Raw genomic sequence first — 23,321 nt, 5'->3', positions numbered from 1 at the left:
GACATAGGATGCCACCTAGTGGTCGTTAGAAAAACGTTCCAGCTTAAAATGTATATACGCATCACCATCCTCTGAATGCAATCTCTAGTGATGCGTGGATGGGATGCCCAGCTGTAAGAGACGTTCTCAGGGAATGCGTATATGGGTCGCCCGTCCTGAAAGGGTTAAAATTAGTTTATGTTTATAGAAACTATTTTTTTTCCTATGAACTATGTACACAAAATAAAAATATTGCAAAACAACATAAAAATAAGCTTTATTATAAATTTTAATATCTAATACAATTAACATAAAGTTCCAAATGGAACTTATTTCTTTTACATAAAATTATACTACATTAGGACATGTGAGGTTTAGTACAAAGCTATTATTTTTAATAGTTATTGACAAAAATTACAGATTTTGGCGCAAGAGGCTAGATTAGCTGCATAATACTGTTTTCCTTTACCTCTATATATTAAGAGAGTTTTAGTATGGTCTCCTCCACTTGAAATTTACCTTCAGCAGGTACTTAATATTAACTTGGTTTGCATTATAAACAATATATCTATCACCATTAAGGAAGAATTCAAATTATTTTATTCACTTTCGAATAATAACATTTTGATCCAATTAATCAGCTACCCAGTCACACAAGTAAGATTTTAAAGCTTAAAAAATAATAAACAAATAACAGTGTTGAACATCAATATAACATTTTCAGAAGTAAACTATATAAAAAATCAACTAAAGAGGAGCAAAATGTGTTAAACAATAATAAAATTTCACAGCACTTTGAAGTGTTAATGTTTACATTTTTAGTTACATTTTTACTTTTTAGTCTCAATGATGAGATGTCTAAATGACTGATAGGGGCAGCCATTCCTTTGAACAATTAACCATAAGTATTCCGCTAATGAGGGGAAAAACAAATTTTGACATACTTCTAACATATTTCAAAATTTTTTGGGAAAAAACATAGTTGTTTCTACTCTTCTTCTCTCATAGAGACAACCACACATAATGAAATTTTTCAGTACATTTGAAGACTAAATCTTTGCCAGTGAGTGCAATCTCTCAGATGTCAATAGGTAAATTCAGAGTGTGCATCCAGCTTACTTACCAGATTGAAACCCAGAATATCAGTGTTTAGCATAAACTAAAAATCAAATTAATATAGCTAATAGCATAATAACAAAGAGAAATGTCAGTTGCAGAAAATATTTTCTGCTATTTATTAGTTATGGGGATTACACTGAGTGAATGAGCTTAATAAAAATTGTGCCTCAGTGGGAATATGCAGCTAACTTTGTTCTTCGGAACAAACCGTTTGGGGCAAATTTCTTCATTCAAAACAGAATCAAGCTACCCTATTTTAATGATTATCATTGTTATAACAGCTGCCGCATAAATAATTTGTCCTCAAATTTGTATTTCCACTGAAACATTAACCTGGCATTAGTTGAATGAAGCAAAAAAAGCAATAAATAAAAAATTTAACTTTTTCATGATCACAATTAAAATAATTTTATAAATATGCTTTTTTATGTAAAAGTTTTACATAAGCAATTTTCTTATAAGGAATACTAAAAAAAAAAAATCTTTGTAAAATTATTGGGAAGTAACAACTGTAACCCTTTTTTGTTTTTTTTTGGGGGGGGGGGCATCCTCACTAGAACATCCTGAGTTTTAAAATAAACTATTATGAAACATGTTTGAAAAATGTAAAAAAGAAATTTCATATTACATTTTTCTATCCCCATTTTCTTTCTATACAAAATTACAATATTGTTTTAAATTTCTGTAAATATTTGGATCAATTTGCAGTTATTCTGCTAGTACAGTACAAAGTCTGTAATCCGGACGTACATTTGAACACTGTTTTCCAAAATTTGTATATGTTAAAACATGGCTGAAGCACAATCATATGAGATATTAAAAACGCATTTAGGATGGACCATTTTAGGAAAATCTAAATACAAATAATTTGACTCTGAGCCAAAAAATTTTATGTTGGTGCATTCTTTGCTTACGAATCTTGAAAACAACATCAGATTTATGGAAACTAGATTCGTCAGGCATAAAAAATCCCAATGAAAGTTAGTTAGAATTCCAAGACCTTGCTTTGAGGTATTTTGAAAATATCATATCTAGAAAAGAAGGCAGATACATCGCCTGCATTTCATGGATTAAAGGCCATGAAAAACTTGGAGACAGTTTTGACTTGGCTGAAAAAAGACTAAAGAATACTGTAAGATCTTTGAAAATTATAGAAAGGCTAAATGATTACAAACAGGTGTTTGAGGAAGAGGAAAATGAGGGCATTATCAAAAAGGTCCTGAAAAGCTTGTTATATATTGGCAGTGCTGTATTGTTTTCTGCATTCTGTGTAGCCCATTTTTATTAGTGGCAGTGTTAAATTACCATCTAAAGCAGGTACCTTACCCTTTGAAAATGGCAGCCCGCCTCCCCCAAAAAATACAACTGAAAGACTATGTATGTAGAGAATTGCTTTACGAGTGTGGACTCAGCTGAAAAACTAATCTTTCGAATGAGATTTCAAAATACCATTAACTATGGGAAAGTTTGAGCTACCGCACAGCAGGCTGGGGGTGTCACAGTGTAGAGCGAAGAAAAAATTTTCAAAGAAAAATCTGCCCATACATAAAAAAGTCGTTCAAATGGATTCGAAAGCAGTCAGAATGGATATTTTCATTGTACCCGGAAGTATGGTACCCGGAATTTTTCGTGATTCCAGTACTTCCTTTACTTTGTACAAAGAAGTAATAAATATATTACCCAGACAAATCCTTTCTATCAATGTATTTTTAATACATGTGGGATGAATTATTTATTTATATAAATTTACTTCTATAAAATCATATGTTAAAGATATCTACGATGATAATACAAATCTGATTCAACTCTTATAACACAATATTATGGTCACTAGCCATATGTGGCTACCGAATGTTTGAAAATGGGCTATTGGAATAGAGAATACTTTTCTTTTGTTTTAATTTGTAATTAGTTAAAATTTACCAAAAAAGGGAGGGAAAGAACTATTTCTAATTTTCTAGCTTTTTTAAAAATGTATGTCTTTAAAAATATTTAAAATTTGAAAATTATATCCCTAACCCTGGCAGCCTAAGATGGTAAAATGGTAGAGATGAACCATATGTATCATTGTGCTCAAGTTTAAATCCTAAACAAAAAATAGACATTTGTGTGTACAGTGCCTTTGTAGAAGGGGAGCATTGTAATCTCCAAATCTTCTCAACAGATTGGTGACTGTGAAAGCTCTACCAGAATTAAATATGCTAACAAAGGCACATAAATATCTAATTTGATATATACTTTTTTTTTTTTTTTGATGTGTGTGTGTGTTAGTTAGTTTAAAAATATTTATACTTCAACATCTTTACAAATCTCTACATATATTAATAGAAACATCATTTATGAACTTAACAAAAGAAACACTAAAAAAAAAAAAAGGGGGGGGGGAAACTTAAGTTTAAAATTTTTCTTAAAGGATACTCATTATAAAGAAGAGCACTATTTGGGATATTACTCTTCACAGGCTTACCAAATGGTACTTCAACATCTCCAATAAAAGCCTTCTCTTTAGGATCTGGAATGGTCATACCTAAGCCTGAAATATAAATTAAAATAGTTTAACAACAATAACAATAAAGCAATAGGAAAACAAAGTTTAACTACTTATCTTTTGCTCCTTCCAATGCCTTCAGCAGGGGTGTTTGTGGGACCCCAAAAAATCCCCCGAAACTTTTATGGACTTACTACCGACATTTTGGAGTTTCGAGAAGGGGGGAGAGAAATGAAAAATTACAATTATGAAGTATTGAATGACCTAATTATAAAAGTTCAATGAATTACTTTTTTTGCAAAATTAATAACCATAAATTTTCAAACATATAAACTACTACATTTTATGTAAATATTTTAAATTACCTGAATTAATTCTTTTAAAAAAATTATCTAATTTCTGCTGCTTTTTTTTTTATTTTCTGATGTTTGTGGGCTTGTCTTTCTTTTTTGGTGAACTTCATAATTGCAGGAAGGTTGACTTTTATTTTCCTCATTTACAGTTGAAGAAATTTCCTCGAGAACTGCACATGCAGAGGTAGAAGCAGTTTGCTTTTCTGCTAATGTAGAAGGTTTTTCAGAGACTTTTATAGGTGACTCATCTGAAATACATGTTTTTAAGTCCTCTTGATATGTTTTCCAACTTCTGTTCATATTCAGTAAGAGATCTTTGTGAATTGGATCAGTCATTGGATTTCTTGAGCCATATTTTTCACATGAGGTTTCTTTAGAAACCATTAAATCATATTTAATAGTCTGCACTGCATCTAGGGAATCAATTTTAAGAGAGTGTATCCATTAAGTTGAATGCACTTTCCACTAATGGGCCACGGAAGCAGCTAAGGCAGGCTTTGACCAATTTAGCCAATGTAGGATACTTATAATCATTTGTGAAATCATCTTTTAAATTAAAAACTTTAGACCAATATTTATCAATTGTACACTTGACTTGATTTCCACTTTCATCAGATGTGTAGAGCATTTCTTTGGTGATATCAATATCACTCTGGTATAACCTTATTTCAGCTTCTACTTTTGACTTTTCATTATCACTACAAATATGGGACATAAAAGATGATAACTTTTCAAAAGCTAATATTGTACTGGTTTTACCTCTTAGCTCTGGATCTAATGCTGTAAAACTAATTAGATATGAATTTTTAAGGGGTAATTTCTGTTTCATATGCTGTGATGTATTAGTATAAGCTTTCATCAGAGAAATTTAGAATTCTTTTGCTATTGTATGATTTTTTGATAATTTCTTCAGGAGAGTGGAAGCTTCCTCACCAGTAAATATTACTTTGCTAGGTAGATGGAATTCTGGATTTGTGACATCAACCTTTAATAAATCATTATAAGATGTGCACTCTATATTTTCTGCTTCATAAAAAAAGAGAAAAATTTTGCCATCAATTTATAAATACTGGAATGTATTAAATGAAGCATTGGTTTTTTTGTTTCAAATAATTTAATATATGTGTTGAACTCTGGTAATACTGCTGAATATAATGCCATATGCAATAAAGTTTTGTTTTGCATAACAAATAACCCATTTAGTATTCTTTTTTTCCGAGCTAAAGCATCTTTTGTGAGTTGTTGGGAATGCAAGCAAGAATAAACCCCTTCAACAAATTTTTTCTGAGCTGCAGAATTATTTCTTTTATTGTATACAGTTTGAACATAAAAAAAATAATCCCCTTTATCAGTTTTATCCAAGTAGTGAAAATAAAATGCAATAAGAGCATCCCACAGATCTTTGATTCTTTCTAAAACACATAAAATGCACACCCACCTATGGTCTGGTCTCTTCAAGGGCTTAAGCTTTTTAATGGCAAGGGATTCACAGATTTTGAAAAAAATTTCTCTTTTACTGCAGCTTTTCATATCAAAATAGATGTCATCAAACAAATCTTCTAAGTATCTATCAAAACATGAAGCAAATTTTTTTACACAGTTATTAGCTGTGTGACATGTGTCACCATCAATATCTAATAAGTGGGGTGCTTTGTTTGATCGTAGTCTGGTTTCAAAACCCTTTTTTTTTTTTTCCACGCATGGTGTTACATGAGTCCATTAATACACTAATTAAGTTTGCCCATGGAATATTATTACCTTCAATAGTATTAACAACTGCTTTAAAACAGCTTCTGAATTGCAAGATTCCATCTTTAGAGATGCAAAATGAAGAACTACAACTTCATTTTGATTTGTTGTCATAAAACTGCACCAATATTGCCAGTATACTTTCTTGAGCATTGCTAGTACTTTCATCCAAATTTAGAGGAAATGGAGTCTCCTTTAAAGTTTTAATGATATTTTCCTTAATAGTTTTTGCGAGCCCATATTTCATCTTATAACATGCAGTAGTCCTGGATATTTCCAACGAGTTTAGTGCTGTCTGATCGCGGCTCAACTGTTTGCAGAGTTCAATTAAATTGGGAGCTACATTGAAAGAAAGAGAATTCTCGGCGATAAACGAAATTATTAATACCTCTTGGCGTGCTTTTCTTGTCACTATATCCAATGGCCGAGCATCAGTCTCCAGTAAGTCATCAGTATTTTTTGAATTAGCATAATTACTTAAAAGTCATTGAATGTCTAATGCACTTTGTATATTTTATGTGCGTCACAGTTTTAGAATGATTTGTGAAAGCCTTGAATCCTTCCCCACCATACTTCAGCAGTGAGTTACAAAAAACACAATATGCTTGTCCAGCAACATTTATTTTCTTGCACCATGTGCCGATGGTATCCCCATTACCATCTCTCCGTTCAATCCAATTCCACCTAAATGCATTCCGGACACCTTCATCTAATTGTATAATATCACTATTTATATCGAGAAATTTCATAGTGAAATTCTCTTGCATACATAAATAAAAAAATATTTCAATAAACAAAACGAAATTTTACACGTGCATCAATAAATGAAACGAAAATTTTACACAGCGGAGAAAAAAAAGTTGAGAAGCGATCAATGACAAATAGCTAATACGGCAAAAAATCCCCCTTCTCTACTTATTGGCGCCACGCCAGTAGAGATAAGACCTTTGAACACAGAGTCACGTGATCGCACATCTGGTCGAACGAAGTCTCTCCTTTTTTTTCTGCCACGCCTACTTGCCGAAAAGAATCCAGAAGAGAATGTCCGAGAACCGGGTAATGAGTCATAACTCGCAATAAGGAAAGAACAAAAAAGAAGTTTTTCCCCCTCTTCACGCATTATCATTGCCTTTGGAGAAAGAAAGGAAAAGTTTTCCCCACACACACTGACCTTGCGTTTTTTGCTTTCAAAGCAAACAAAATTACCCAGATCAAAATAATTCATTCATTATTATTCCTACTTCCTTTTGAACGACGATCCCCGGAATTTCCACGTATCGAAGTTCAAAATCCCCGGAATTCCGGGGTATCCCCGGAGCACAAACACCCCTGCTTCAGTATCAAATAGAAAATAAAATTTTAAATTACCAACAAACATGATAGGAAAGACATTATCTCGTTAGCTAAGTGGAATTAAAAGAATACAAGCAGCTTTTGCTGTATTACTGCTGCAATATAAGTCACTATTATCTATGTAAACAATGACTCACTTAACAGCAGAACATAACAGTTTAACTACACCTAAATTTGAAAGTTTAAAGGAAAATTTAATGAAAAAGCATGTCCGCAGTTAATGAATAAATAGTAAATACACTGATCAATTTACCTTTTGTACTATGCTTATCCACTGGCAATTTTTCAACAAACTCTGCATGTGTTTTCTCATACCTTATTGTAAAGAATAAATAAATGAACTAAACTTGCATAAACTGGCAATATTCAATTAAAAATAAAATCAATCAAAATGAATTACTTACATATTTCCAAGTGCCACTTCACAAAGTAATAGAAGTCCAGTTGGATTTTTCTTAGTTGTATAGCAATAGTTAGCACTCTTAGAAACCATATCAGCAAAGTATATACCTTTTCCGAACATATAACCCGTCTGAAAACAAAAGTTATCTATATTTTTCACCTACAGCAAATTACAAAAGACTATGCTTACATTTTAAATGTTTTAGGAGATTAAAAATGTAACCAATCTTTACGCAACTAATTTATTACACGAAGGCCTTCAACAAAATAAGGCATTAACGGTTAATCAGGCATTAAGAGTTAACATAAATAACTGTAAATATCTAACAAAAATAAGTACTGAAAAATTATATAAGGATTTCGTTTTTGAAAATCCATTTTAGGTAAAAAAAGTGACATGACATTATATTGTACGAGTTCTCGTACAAAGTAAAAAGTGAAAAAAATCAATGGTTTTTTGCAACAGAATGTTATCCAGGAAAGATAATGTTCTTACACAGTTGCCCTATTCATATAAAAATAATTATTGCCATTTAGTTAAAAGTAAATAATTGAAGGAAAAAGAGGATTTTTTGGCAAAAGGTAGGGCAAAGAAATCAAGATGCTACCAAAGAAGCACTGAAGATGAAGCTATTTTACCATAAAGAAAATACCCTTATTTCCATAATGACATTCAGATATTCAACTTAGGCAGACATTCGGCTTTTGTTGACAGAAAAAAATATTCCTTGAAAAGCTGATATGTTGAAAGCAGAATTTTCATCCCTCATTCCCAAAATTAAAAAACAATCTGAATTGCATTGCATCAGTACTGTAGCTGCTGAAGATGGACATACTGTGTTTTGTTTACCACTAAATCATTGAGAACTGAACCTGAGTTCACATGGAGTAGTGTGAAAGGATATGTACTATAAAAAAACAGAACTTTTTAAAAAGGATGAAGTCTGTAAATTGATTGAGATTGGGATTGATTGGGTGATAGTGGGCTAAATACATGAGACCTAATATAAGACAAAAAAACAAAACAAAAAAAAAAAAAAAAAAAAAAAAAAGTGAGAATTAGACTGCCTGCTGGAAAATACCATCGAGTGGGTGAACTGATGAGTAAGAGAGTTCAGATTTTTCAGACATTCTTAGCAGGATTGAATACCTCAGTTAAAAAAAAGTCTTTCCAGGCCCCTAAATTAAAAATACACAGGGCCTTTTCAAGACCAAGACAAGACTATAAACAGTTATAAATAACATTATAAATACAAATTAACATCTTAATGGTTAAGACTGCCAAATACTGGTAGTTTGAATTCAAGCGAATGGGCTGGCTTTTGTGGTTTTCTCCATGTGTAACATTGTTATGAGCTAGTTTGATTTAAAAAGTACTCCACAAACGCATCTCACCCTTAGTCAGATAGCCCTTGAGATAGCTCTGACTCATTTAACCCCCCTAAACCCAACCAATGTGGAAGTATTGATCAATTAAATGAACTATGGCAGAAAGAACAAGGGATTCTGTCCAAAGGAAAAGATGTCTTTGTAGGGAACTTTAGAAAGGTAAAGGACTCTTTTTATATAACACAGTGGGAGACCCCCATGCAGTTTAGAGCCTTCAGTCATTACAAATGAACTCACTGCATATTACCAGCATTTCACAGCTTAAGTGAATGGTCACTACTATGCTCAATATGCGATGATTCTAGCTAAGCAAAGGAACAACCAGACTTTCCATATAATATTCTTGTTAGTTTTATACTCTGAAGCAAGTGTACTGTTTTTACTTAACATATACAGTCCTAACCCCACAAAATACAATTTGTGGATTTTGAGATAGCTGAATTAACCTGCTTTTTATAAATTGAGATGCAAAAGCAATGCATTTCCCCTGCACGAAGCAAAAAAATGTATCTTTCAAATGCTATAGCATATACCATTTCATTTGACAAAGCATACGAATTTTAATTTATTTTTTAAATACAAGCAACCAGTCATTAATTTACATAGTGAATGATTTAAATGCAATAAACACACTTCTTAACAATTTTGAACCTTTTTAGCTCTTACGAAGATTTACATTCTGTTGTAATTAACAAAAGGCACTTCCAATGCTATATTTTTAATTGATTAGTATGCGTTTAATTAAATGATATAGGATAATTTGTTTCATAATTTTTATTTTTGTTTTACAGTTTTCAAATTTTTAATATCTTTCAAATACTCTGACATTTCTAATGGTAAACTCTTTAGTCATGAGAATGCAATCTGAAAATCTGTTTCTGATATTTTTATTTATTTAATTTTTTATTTTAAACAGAAATAAACAAGAGAAGAAATACTGTGGGAGGCTGATTGACTGGGCATGACTAAAAGAGTATGCATCTTAGGAGACAATTAATACAGGATTTCTTTTTTATAATGTTTGCTATAAAACATAGTTTTTTAAATTATTCAAAATTAAAATTTAATTAACACCTTTAGAAAATAAAAATTGAAATTTTTTCTCTAGTTTACTGTTTTGGAACCAACAAACTATGTAAACTCTTACAAATTATGAGAAAATAACTTACTACCAAATTTAATAAATTTACATATTTTACTTTTAACTAAGAGAACAGTCTGGGGATAACAAATAATAACCCAAACTGCAAGGAATGCATTGTTAGTCATCCGTTTCAAGTTTTAAGTAACGATTCGGTTTTTAAAGTCATCAAATTCGTATATTTCACATTCAGATAATAGTGAAAAATTAAAATTTCACATAAATTAAGAAAATAAAAACTATAGGCATATTAGTGATGATGAAGAAAATGTTATATAATACTACTGGGAGTAGAAATAAGTCTCCGCCATTTGACCAAAAATGGCATAACCAGTAAGTTAAGGTTAAAACTGTCTGATGTAAAACATCATATCGCAGAGTTGGACATCTGCTAACAATATAACCTTGAAATATTAGCAATTCTGTTATCATCACCATCTATTTTTTTCCATGCAAAAATGTTGAGTTTTGAGCCGAATGAGCGTCATATGCAGGAACTTTACTTCTTTAACCCTTTGATGGTTATGAACGAGTTCAGCTCGCAATCGAATTGTGCTTCATAATGCGCGCAAACGAGTTCCGCTCGGGAGCAAGATTTTGACTGAAATGGTTAGTAACGAGCACTACTCACGTAGTGAAATTTTTCCCCAATGCATGCTGACGAGCTGACTTCGTTCGCCATTATTATTCTGCACTGATTGTGTTTCAAACGAATGCTACTCGTGAAATTTAGTTAGTTTTACTGTCTACAGATGGCAGTACGAGTTCCATGAATTCTTTGCATAATGAAGGTGGATTTTTTTTTTTTGACCTTGTTCATTTTATACGTATTTTGGCGTGGTTTTTAGGGTGTTTGTACAGTAAAATGGCTCAAAAGTGAAAGTTAGATAGGTATGATGATGATTATGATTGTGATACAGAAAGCTTATCAAGTTTTGAATCTGATGAAGACTTTGTTCACAGTATTTCAAGCTCAGAAGACAATTCAAGCGATGAGGAAGATTTTTCTAGTGTTCGACAGTGGTGTATAATTGATTCAAGTTCTCACGCTCCTAGCCGATTTAGTTTTACTGGTGATGTAGGCATGAAAGCTTGCGTGACAAATATTTCTGAAATTCTCTATTAGAAAGAACCTACTAGACGATGTGTGGTATGTTGCAGCAAAAATGATGCTAATGGAAAAAGAATTCGCGGTGAAACACATACGTATTGCAAAGACTGTAATGCCCCATTATGTGCAATTCCATGTTTTAAAGTATATCACACACAAAAAGATTTTTAGGTAATTACTGTATTTATACTGTGCTTCATAAAGTTTTACATTAGTTGTATTTATTTAGTCCTTTCAATTTAATATTTGTCTTATATTTATAATTAACTATTATTATTTATATAATTGGTTATAATCATTTATAATTTACTGTTTAATAATTATTTTAAAGTACGTAAAAACTGTTATTTATGTACTACAAATACTTTAAGAAATTTTTAAAACGCACGAGGCGAGCTATCTACGACATCGCCAGAGAAAGGTGACATTTTCGGAAGAATGGCGGGGGGAAACAGCTGCCACTTTCGACTACTGTTTACTCCTAATGCTGCGTGAATTAAGTAAACGGAAACTGCTCATTTCCATAACCATCAAAGGGTTAAGTTGCAGAAATCTGCAGCTGAGGGGCATCTATTGTTCATAAAAGCATATAGTGAGGCTGCCTTAAGTGAGAGAAGTTGTCATGAGTGGTTTCAAAAGTTCAAGAACAGTGAATTTGACACTGAAGGCAAAGAACATACCAGAAAGATAAAAGTGAGTGAAGAGCAGAACTAGAAGCATTATTGGATGAAGATTTATGACAAATGGAAGCAGAACTTGCACTTACGTTAGAAGTGACTCAAATGCAAGGAAATTGGGTTCCACATGAGAGGAAGCCGAGAAGCATTGAATGTCAATTTTTTAAACATGAAACACATCTTGCCAGGCATAAAGGAAAGGGTTTTTCACATCGTAATATCACTGGTGATGAAAAATGGATCCACTACTATAACTCAAAGAAGAAATCATGGGGACCACATGGCCGTGCTTCAACATCAACAGCATAGATGAATATTCATTGAAAAGAAATCATGTTGTGTACATGGTGGAATCAACTTCATATCATGTATTTTGAGTTGCTCAAACCAAATGGAACCTTTACTGAGGCTCCCTACTGAATATAACTGATAAGACTGAGCCAAACACTCAAAGAAAAATGCACCCACTCCTATTCCAGACATGACAAAATTATTCTCCTGCATAACACTCATCCACATGTTGTAGCGAAAGTCAACACCTACTCGGAAACACTCAAATGAGCAGTTTTCCCACTCTCATTGTATTCACCAGACACTGTTCTTTCTGTTTATTACTTGTTTCAATTGATGACACAGGGCTATCCGAGTAGCAGTTATCATATGAAGATGGCAAAAATTGGTTTGATTTGTGGAAATCCTCAGAAGATGAAGCAGTCTTCTGGTGCGGTATTGGTATGCTGGACAAAAGATGGGAAAATGTAGTGGCAATATTTTGAATAAAACATAACATGCCATTCTTTCACAATAAATGCCCGATTTTTTATTTTAAAAAAATGGAGACTTATTTGTACTCCTGATAATATAATATCTGATACTTTTGATCAATTACTACTGTAACAAACATATTTTACTTAGTTGCAATTTTTTTTCAGAACTTAATTATGTTATTTGTACTAGTTTTTTGGTTAATATAATAAAAATTTTAACATATGGTTTTTTAAAACTTAACGATTGTATTATAAAATGATATTTATATTACTAGCTAACTTCTTTTACCATGCACTCATTCAATAATCATTCCTTTTGCATGTCTTTTCTAATCACAATATTTATATGCAGTACAGTACAAAGTCCGTAATCCGGACTCGTCGGGACTTCGGTGATTACGGATTAGGGGTTTTTCCAGATTATAGATCATCAATTTAAATCTGGTAAGATAACATGCAGAAATTATAAAATTAAAAATATGAAACCGTAATTTATGAAATAAAGAGCAATTATGATCTAAAGGATATCAAAATTTACAAAAAAAAAAAAAAAGCTTACTGTTTATTTGTTTACTTTATTAAACATTTCTTTCAATGTAAGTTGTTTAAGTTGCTTCGTTTTTTGTGCTAATACTTTCTCTTTAATTCTATAAACAGACATAATTTCTTGTTCAGTTACAAAGTTCCACTGTTAAGTCCTGTAATTGCTGTGTCGATAATACCGACTAACTTGTCAATCGAAATTTTTTCGTTTTCAGTAACCTCTTTGTCACTTTCTTCACTATCGAAAACAATATTTTCTGGATCTATAACCATACTACAGATTTCGCTGTCCGTTAATTGATTGATGATTGGGGCATTGTCATCGCAATGAAAAACTTCTGTTATATCATCTTCATTTATTACCGCTTCTCCACATTCCTTTACAAAATCCAATAACTGGAAAATTTCACCTTTAGTTTGCAATGTCCAAAAACTTTCAAACTCGTGGCTATCATCTTCATAGTCCTCACCATGAAATATGGTAGCTGGTCATAAATTATGCCAAGCACTTTTAAGGTATCTGGAGACACATCTTCCCACGATCTTGTGATGCTCCACACAGCAGATTTTATGCTAAAAATTTTCAAAAAGTCTTGACATTGTTCAAGAAATTTAACATAGATTTAAAAAATGCTACTTTATATTTGCATTTCAGCACGCGCACTATTCCCATATCCATAGGATGAATGATAGACATACAATTTGGAGGGAAGAATAATACGGCTACATTATCTTTCAATAAAACTTCAAATGAAGTATGCGCCGAACAGTTGCCAACAATCAGGACTATTTCTGAGTCATCAGGTAAACCAACCGAATTCAAATGTTGCTGAGCCTTGGGTATAAAATGATTTTCAAACCAATCATTCATCAACACTTCTGTCATCCATGCTCTTTTATTTGCGCAATGTATAACTGGAAAAATCATTACTCCTTTAAATGCTAGAGGTCGTGCATGATTTCCGATTACGAAAAGTTTGTACTTGTGTGTTCTTGCAGCATTTGCACACGCTAAAATTGTTAGTCTCGCTTTGGAATCTTTGACACCACTTGGAGCCTTTTCTGTAGAGGTTGCCAAGGTATTTCGTGGTACATATTGCCAGAAAAAACCAGTTTCATCAGTGTTGTAAATTTGTTCTGGAGATAATTGTTCACTAGTAATGAGTTCAATGAATTTATCTGCAAATTGTTCAGCAGCTTCAGCATCAACTGAAGCTTTTTCACCTTAAATTTTTAATTGTCTTATACCATGGCGATTTTTTAATTTGGTTAACCAACCCGTCAAATATGTATACTCAGTGTTTAAGTTCATTTCTTCATGAAATATTTTGGCTTGAACCATTAGCGTTAATCGCATGCCCTCGCTGCGACGATGTCTGACCCATTCAATCATCACTTTGTCATGATCGCATGACAAACCCTTTTTCTGTTATTCATTGTAAGTGGGGTGTCGGAATCCACAAAAAATTCAAAAAGTTCCTTTTTCTTTTTGCCTATGTCATATACAGTTGACTTTCCAATGTCAAACTCCTTGCATAATTTTGAGACGGATATGGCTTTATCAATTTTTTTGCAGCAATTCCACTTTTTATTTGATGGACATTGAAACATGCTTTCGCTTTCTAGATCCTTTGGCAGCTCCAGAATAGGAAACTCGTTTTGACATGAAAGTTCAAGCTTAATTTTTATAAAATTGCTCTAACAGCTGCAAAAAATTATAAGCTGGATCCAATTAGAAGGTTAAGGAACAGCACAATCTGCAACATTAACCGAAATGCCTTAGAATCAGTAAAGATAATTTAAGCCCAGCTTATACTGTCTGTTATAAATTAAACATGTATGCGTAAAGCATACAAAAAAAAAAGTTTGTGGCTTTGAGGTCCGAGTTATAGATCATTCCAGATAATGGACGTCTGGATTACGGACTTGTATTTATTATTGTATTGTATTTATATTTCTACATGCAGTAATGAAATACACCTAAAATCACTTATTTTTATTCACATTTATTTACTTTTTAAGTTATCATCAAAACCTTCTTTGACAATTTTATTATTTGCTACTACTGGATGAAATAAACATTTTATAAAATAAAAATATTGCCTTGTGGTACTTCTGAAGGCTGCTATTACATATTAACCTGAATTCTCTCTCTCCCACAACCCTCTGTCTATAATGTTCCTAAGCTTAAATTCTTGTCATAAAATATAAAGTACTTCTATAAATGCACATTATTAAATGAAGTTTTTCCTATGCAATTAAAATTCAGAATTAAAGCAATTTTTTTTTTTTTACATATTAACCGAAGTGAATCAAAAATGTTCTTTATGAAAGAAAGAGAATTATTTATATAAAATTTCTAGATGCAGAGTGACTGTACTGTAAGAAGGTGTTCTAAACATCCCTAAACCCTTTAAAATAACATCGATTCTTTTAATTCTAATCACCTAGAAGTAAATATTTCATAATGTTTTCATAACATATATTAGACAAAAAAAAAAAAAAATAATTTCATCTTACCACTGGAGCTTCAGGAGGAGCTATTCGAAGACCCTGAGACAAGATGCCAACATAATTCGTTAATCTTGATCCATGCCAAAGAAGCTTTTTATTATGCAAACCTTTGAATTTTTTATACCTTTCACTTTCTCCACGTCTCTTGATTGTAAATACCTGCACAATAAAATAAATAACTATTAAACATGCAAAATCTAAAATACACTGAGAAATTCCAAGTTCAAGATGTGACATGATCAGTTTGGTCATAACATTATATTCATTCAGATTTTGTGCTAATTAAAAATGCATTCTAAGACATAAATAATGCAACATAGCTCATTCATTTCTATAAGCTCATTCAATGATAACATAAGGTAAAATTTAATTATTTTATAAATCATTAGATCATTGTGCTTTCAATTATCTAACTATACTCAAATTAAAATAGTTTAGAAAATTTGTAAGAGAGGTATATGTTGCCTCCATATTGTGGCTTCTATGGTAAATGATGCAACCTTCCACAATAAATGCTCTTTGACTCTGATTATAGCTAAAAGTTCTAACGAACAGTAGACCTCTAAATATGAACACAGGAGTAACTCATATAGCGAAATACAGGGGGAAATTTTGCAGTAATAAATGAAACAAATGTAACAGAATAAATGATCATGTGCTATGATCATCAGAGGTTCACAGTAGGAAAGTCAGAAGAGTTCAGCATAATTGCAAATAAATTAATAATAAAAAATAGAGGAAAAACATAAGTGGAGGATGTTAAAATATAAATGACTTCCTCCTTTTACCCCAATTTGACTACATTCTTGAGCTGAATTCTCTTATAGTTGGGGGAATGGAATTTAAAAGAGACATTCATTTTTACTGGAGCCTTACAACAAAGATAATTACGTAGAATTTTTTTTTTTTTGGGGGGGGGGGGGAGAAAAAAGAAACTTAACTTTTTTTTCCACTTTGTTGATCTACATATGATTAATATTTTTACTGAATCAATTTCAATAATATAAATTTTTTCCTGTCTGCTTGTATTGTTTTTATGTCAATTGAAACTATTAGAATTAGGCATGAATCCTGATATTGCACTGAATCTATCATATTGTATGTCTTCGTAGCATCATTACTAAAGGAACACTCAAAGGAAAAATTTTCATAGATAATGAGAGATTACTGCATCGAAGACAGAGATACAAAATCTGCAGCTAATAACATTTGTCTGTTGTTTCTATATTTTTAAGAATACCTTAATACTTAAGATATTAAAATACCTGGCTTTTATAATCTTTAGGTTGAAAAATAAGCATCGCAAAATCAGCTAAAAAAATTCACTTATACCTATTAAAAGTACAAATGCAAACTAAACTCACCTCATCTAACTCTAAAGTATACTGATCATGAGTTTTTGCATGTGTATTATGCAGGTATGTTTCAATATGTTTGTATTCTTCAGAATCACGAGTCAAAGTTTCTATATCTGTTTTCAATTTATCATAATGTTCATCCACTGGATCTTTTGTGCTCTCTGCTCCATCACCTTTCAGCAGATTGTAGGCAAATTCTATCTCCAGCAGTGATTCCAACATTTCAATTTTCGACTAATTTAAAAAAAAAAAAAAAAAAAAAAGCAACATAGTTTTAAAACTACACTACATTTGTGCTTTTTTTCATTATTATTTAAAATACTCAGTTTTTTTTTCCATATTTTTATAGATATAATGAAACATTAAGTAACACAAAATATAAAAATACATACATATAGCATATTATAAATATCTTAACAAAATCAGCATTTACTACTTACCTACATTTCAAAAGCAAGTCTATTATGTGCCTCAAGCATGTGAACAGAAAGAAAGCAAAAGTTAGAGAGGAATCTCTGAAGTGTAGCAAAATCTTAATATTAGTGGGTATTGTTCATTCATAAAGTTGGATATAGACCACAAACGATATCAATAACTGGCAAAATAAAGACATAATGTTTGGCCAGGAAAATGGCCACAAAGTTGAAGAAATTGCAGCATTTTTGTATGTGACAGCATCCACAAAGTAAAGGAATGACATTTGCCCCCCTCCCCTCCCCTCCCCCAAAAAAATTCCAGAAATGCAATGTTGGACAAAAGCAATACTATTATCAAAGGATTATCGACATGTTCGGCTCATGTCTACAGTGAATCATTTTCCAAGCAGGTATTAATTGTCACAAGTTAATGCTCAATCGGGCTGTCTATTTCCGAGTACGCTTCGAGGTAAGAGCTGCATTGCCTGGAATTATTCAGCAATACATCCGGGCACCATAATCAGATCACAGCAGCTCAAAAGTAGCAGACTCCAATGGACATCACAACTAGCATGTACATGACTGGCAATATGTCATATGATCAGATGAATTAAACTCTGGCTTGTATTCCAATGACACATGCTGCTGCATCACCAGCAGACCTGCACAAGCATATAACCTGGAGTGTGTCTATAGATTAGTTCAGAGTTCAGGGATAGAAGTGTGATGTTTTTGGGGTGCATTTCAATAAATGGCGTTCAACCACTCATGGAAGAGGACTAGTTCATAGAAGTTGAAGTAGATGTTATACCAATTGGCTAGCCTTATCCTGAGCCCAAAGTCATTAAGAAAATCTGATATACTTCCAAATTTGCTGTTAAGAGTGTTGCATGTCCACCATAACTAGAGGAATTGACAGCCACATTAATGAACAAGTGGTTAAAAATAACTGTAAATGTTAGCTGGCTCCAAAAGATACGATCAGGATGTTGATGTACCCAAGTATTAAGTTAAATAAAATATGATTTCATAACATTTTGTCTGGAGTATTTATGTTATAGGTATTATATGTATTTATAATTAAACTTATAACACTTGAACTACACTATTTGATTAGAAATGCAATTTTGAACAATTCCAAATGTATAAAATTTACATAACTCAGTAATTTTTATGTAAACCATTTTAATTTTCATGTGTAGTGATTTGCAACATGCATTTTACTTTTAATGTGCTAATCTCTCAACCATTATCGTTACGTGCCCTAGAATTGCAGCTCGTGAAAAGAATATAATCTGTTAAGTTGGTTTTGTTTCATTGAGAGGAAACAGAAAGCAATTAGGTATTAATCATGACAGACTTTTCCACTGAATACGAAACAATAAGAATGAACTACATTAACATCAGGTTGTTTATTTCAGTAACAAATAATCATTATTTTAGTTTGTTTGTCACTCTATATATTATTAGTTAGCATTTTGGCCTAGGTTATTTATTATTAATTTAAGACTTAACTGAAATTATCTGGTGATGATAATTTGCTTTTCTCAGTTATGAAAAGGCACTATTACTACAACTAAGAACAATGACGGAATAGGAAATTAATATGCTCAATTTTATTTGCATTACTGCCAACCATTATATCTAAAAATATGGAAAATTTTCACAGTAAGCAGCGACGTCCTTCAAAAGAACTCTGAACCGACGTAAGCTTGCTTTATTTGATGATTTCTAATACGATTCTAATACAATAAATTAGATACCCTAAATTGTATGTTCTTTGGCTAATTTCATTACAAAATTTTCTAACACTTTTACACCAAGATACTTTAAATATGATAAAAATAAAACTAATAATTAATATACATAGTACTTGATTGAATAAACTTAGTAATATACTGTATACTGAGGTAAAACAAATTTAAATGCAAATATCAAATGATTAAACATTACTTGAATGTTCATATAAATGTTTACAGTAGAAGACAATTATGTTAAAATAAAATTTAATAAGGGGAAAAAATCAATAAATTGTAATACGAAAAAATAAAATTCAGATCAAATAAAATTTAATAAAAATTACTCCGAAAATTGCACAATTTAAGTTTTACCGATTCAATAAATCTTACTTATTCCTGAGAGACATAAAGGCTTATAATTAAACTTTTAATGCACTCAAGCAAGTTAACCTGAGTACAAACTAAATTATTTTTGCACAATTGAGTAAGTATGTCAAGAATTCACCCCCAGACATAAATACAATAGCATATATCTGCTACAGTTTTGAGTTAAAACAAAGAAAGAGGCTAAAAGTGGTTGAGTTAAAATAAGAAATTAAAAAAAATCTAATGTGGATACATCTCATATGACTTCTTTGTATGGCCTTTTAATTATACACATTTTTGTTGCATTTCATTTATATTTATTTCCTTAAATTTCATTTTATATATATATTTCTCCTTCAATTAAAACAGTTCTCATTTCAAAAAAAGATAAAACATCTTCATTAAAAAATATAAAATAAATTTAAAAAAACACACAAAACACCAAATACAGTTAAAACAAGTAAAAAAAATATAATTAAAATTAGAGTTTCTACTCAAAAACAAGTGCAATTCGACCAGCCGAAAAGAAGGCAGATTTTCAGTGCACAAAACTGATTTAATTCACTTTTCTATTAAGAGTTTTCAGACATAAATAAATGGCAGTTTTGTTACGCTTAGTGACACTGAAACAACTTTTAAATTGTTAATAATTCTACAACTATTGCATGCAGATTAACTAAAGGCATAAAAACCTTAACTGGTATATAAAACATCAACCGGTATATAAAATATCATTCAATCACTATTAAAGCAAAAAATGTGCAATTTACCAACATATAAGAATAAAAAAACTGAGCTCACTGAGGAGGGTAACAGAGTGTGTGTGTGTATATATATATATATATACATATTTATATACTTTTAGTGTGGCTGATTGCAACCTGAAGGGGTGGTACACAACTGTATGTTATCCCCATATACAAAATTTCAACATTCCAAGCCTGAGTTATATGACATACATATGCACAGATGTCATGAAAAAATCTCTTCTGATTCCATTTTGGGAAAAAAGAGTTCTTTATTCGGCCCATATTACATATGTCACTCAATAGCATTTAAATGAATTCAAGAGCGGTCAAAAGGGATATTTTCATTGGAATATGATTACGGAAATTTTTCGCGATTACAATATTTCCTTTACTTAGTACAAGGAATTAAAAATTAATGGAAAAAAGACAACTGCTTGAATTTTTCTTGGTGCATTAAATGTTTAAACTGGGGTTCATTAAAGATTTATATTTATTTGCAAAATGTATGAGTACTTCAGAAAATTTAACTACAGATGCTCTTGGCTTTTGGCACAATATATTTAAAAACTTGACATAGAATGGAGCAGTCTACAGTTAAAATTATATTTTAATAGACATGGCATATTCAACAACACATGTATAAAAAAATTGCAGCAGTTTCAAGTCTTGGCTTATATACTGTATTATTTCATACTGAAATAATGCAGTACAGTCAAAAGTCGTTAATTCGGACACCCATAATTCGGAATGATCTATAATCCGGACATCAAAACTAAAAACTTTCTGCGCATGCGCCACGTTGACACATGCGCAGAGGCGTTCACGCGTGCGCGTAAGACCTTTTACGACTGCGCATATGAGTGTGCGCAAGTGCAGAATACGTTTTAGCGTGCGCATTTTATGTATAATGGACGTATAAGCTAAAATTATCTAATTATCTATTTCAGTTAATGTTGATGATTGCGTTGTTCCTTAATTTTCGAAATGCATCTGGCTTATTATTTTTTGCAGACTGTAAGAGCAATTTTATAAAAGTAAGCTTAAACTTTCGATTATATCAAATAGAATTTCCGATATATATTTGTTAGTATGTAAAGGATCTAAAGCGAAAGTATGTTTTGAAATCCGAAATCTGTTTATCAATTTCACGTTGCTCGGCGGCGGGCGCCTAATGAATTGGAATTTGATTTGTCAGCACTATCCTTATCTTCAGCGCAGATGTTTTTATTTTATTTGGCTTATAATTCCTTACCAAACGTAGTATTTCATCTCGATATGCTCCGTCTTTGATATGATTTAAAACAAGTTCCTCGTCATTATAATTCGCTTCCGATAGCGAAGAAAAGTGACAGAGGTTATTGAAAATAAAAAAATTTCGATTGACAAATTAGTCGGTGTTTTTGACACAGCAATTATAGGACTTGAACGGCGGAACTTTGTAACTGAACAAGAAATTATGTCTGTTTAATAGAATTAAATAGAAAGTATTATCACATGAAACGAAGCAAAACTTAAACAACTTACATTGAAAGAAATGTTTAATAAAGTAAACAAATAAATATTAAGCTTTTTCTTTTTGCAAATTTTGATACCCTTTAGATCATAATTGTTCTTTATTTCATAAATTACGGTTTCACATTTTTAATTTTAGAATTTCTGCATGCCATCTTAAGAGATTTAAACTGATGATCTATAATCCTGAAAAATCGATAATCCGGAATCGCCGAAGTCCCGACGAGTCCGGATTAACGACTTTTGACTGTATATACTAAAACAGAAAACAACTGTCAGCATTGATAATCATTTAATACACTGGAATATTTCAATGCTGACATATGAACACAAGTCATACATAGAAATTTTGTGCTTGTATATTAAAAATATTTTAACTTGGCTCATTAATAACATCTGCAGGACAAATTCTTTTTCAGACTGTGCAACAGAATAAATTAAGTTTATAAGAAAAAAATAAATAATTTAAAATGTAATCAGCTTTCAATTTCAAGATAGTAAAAGATTCATAGAAAATTGATAATTTCTTTTAATTAATAAATTTAAGCTAGTTTCATAAATTTAATATGATACATTGGCTAAGAATATCACCTTAAAGGTTTATACATTTACCATATAGCAGTAAGAGAAAAAAAAAGGGGGGGGGGAAGAGAACAAAGAATTTGAAAAATATAAGACCTTTGAGAAATACAAAAACGGTATATATTCAAAATTTGAATAACTGAAAAAGTATCCTACGTGGGAATGTGTTATACAATAATAATAAAGGAACAAGAATTAAATAGTACTAGATATGTTTAAGAAAAGCAAACCTTAATTAAATCTTCATTATCAAGAAGAGGTGGCTTCTTCAAACCAAAATCATGAGGTATTAGAGTGTAGAAACGATTGGAAACATCTAATAATTTTGTTGGATTACAACCATCTGTCAACACCTATGAGAAAAATAATATTACTTGCATATGTTTGAATCAAAATTATATTTAGCATGGTTCAATATCATTAGAAATAAATACATAATATATTAGCATCCAATAAAGAAAACTGAGTTATGTGTTAGCTTTTAACAGTTCAAAACTCTTTGAAAATCAATCTGATACCAAATATCAATAACACCATTATAGCAGCAATACAAAATAATTATGTTTTAATACATAAATATGGTAACATTAAAAAAGTAATTCTCAGTATTTAAACATACTACTTAGCCCACATAGTACACACATGGCTAAAAGATATGAATGAATATCATTATGTTAAAGTTACCATCACAGAGCAATCAACTTGTCATGATTTGCCTAATTAAAATACTCGCAGAAGACACCGTGAATATGCAAAATTTCCATTCTTGCATTTAAGGGTCAAGTGGCAACTTCAAAGGGTAAAATGGAAATTATCGATGAACTGCTTTTCTCAGAAATTCAGAAAATGAAAGAGTACATTTATAAACATAAAATCCATCAAAAATATCATCTTGATAATTTTTCATGTAGAATAACAATAAGAGAAAGTTGAAAAACCTCCAGAATTGCAATGGGTTTTGAAGTCGCACAGTATTGTTCAAAACCACTGAGCAGCACTACAAATATTGGTATG

General features: G+C 31.4%; 1 protein-coding gene across 1 annotated transcript in view; it reads right to left on the bottom strand.

Annotated features, from left to right (window-relative positions):
• Positions 1 to 238: 238 nt before the first annotated feature.
• Positions 239 to 23,321, bottom strand: part of LOC118185741 (poly [ADP-ribose] polymerase 1-like) — a 99,912-nt gene continuing 76,829 nt past the window's right edge. The window contains exons 19-25 of the mRNA XM_035355641.1: positions 22,538 to 22,660; positions 16,950 to 17,177; positions 15,592 to 15,744; positions 7,446 to 7,573; positions 7,295 to 7,356; positions 3,517 to 3,631; positions 239 to 547 (exon numbers count right to left, since the gene is read on the bottom strand). Of these exons, the coding sequence (XP_035211532.1) occupies positions 469 to 547; positions 3,517 to 3,631; positions 7,295 to 7,356; positions 7,446 to 7,573; positions 15,592 to 15,744; positions 16,950 to 17,177; positions 22,538 to 22,660 (888 nt within the window). The 3' untranslated portion in view covers positions 239 to 468. The remainder of the gene's footprint in view (positions 548 to 3,516; positions 3,632 to 7,294; positions 7,357 to 7,445; positions 7,574 to 15,591; positions 15,745 to 16,949; positions 17,178 to 22,537; positions 22,661 to 23,321) is intronic.

This window comes from Stegodyphus dumicola, chromosome 10 (genome assembly GCF_044657685.1).
Source record: "Stegodyphus dumicola isolate Sdum_Otavi_A_Nest chromosome 10, ASM4465768v1".
NCBI lineage: Eukaryota > Metazoa > Arthropoda > Arachnida > Araneae > Eresidae > Stegodyphus > Stegodyphus dumicola.
This window is presented reverse-complemented; position numbering and strand designations above follow the sequence as displayed.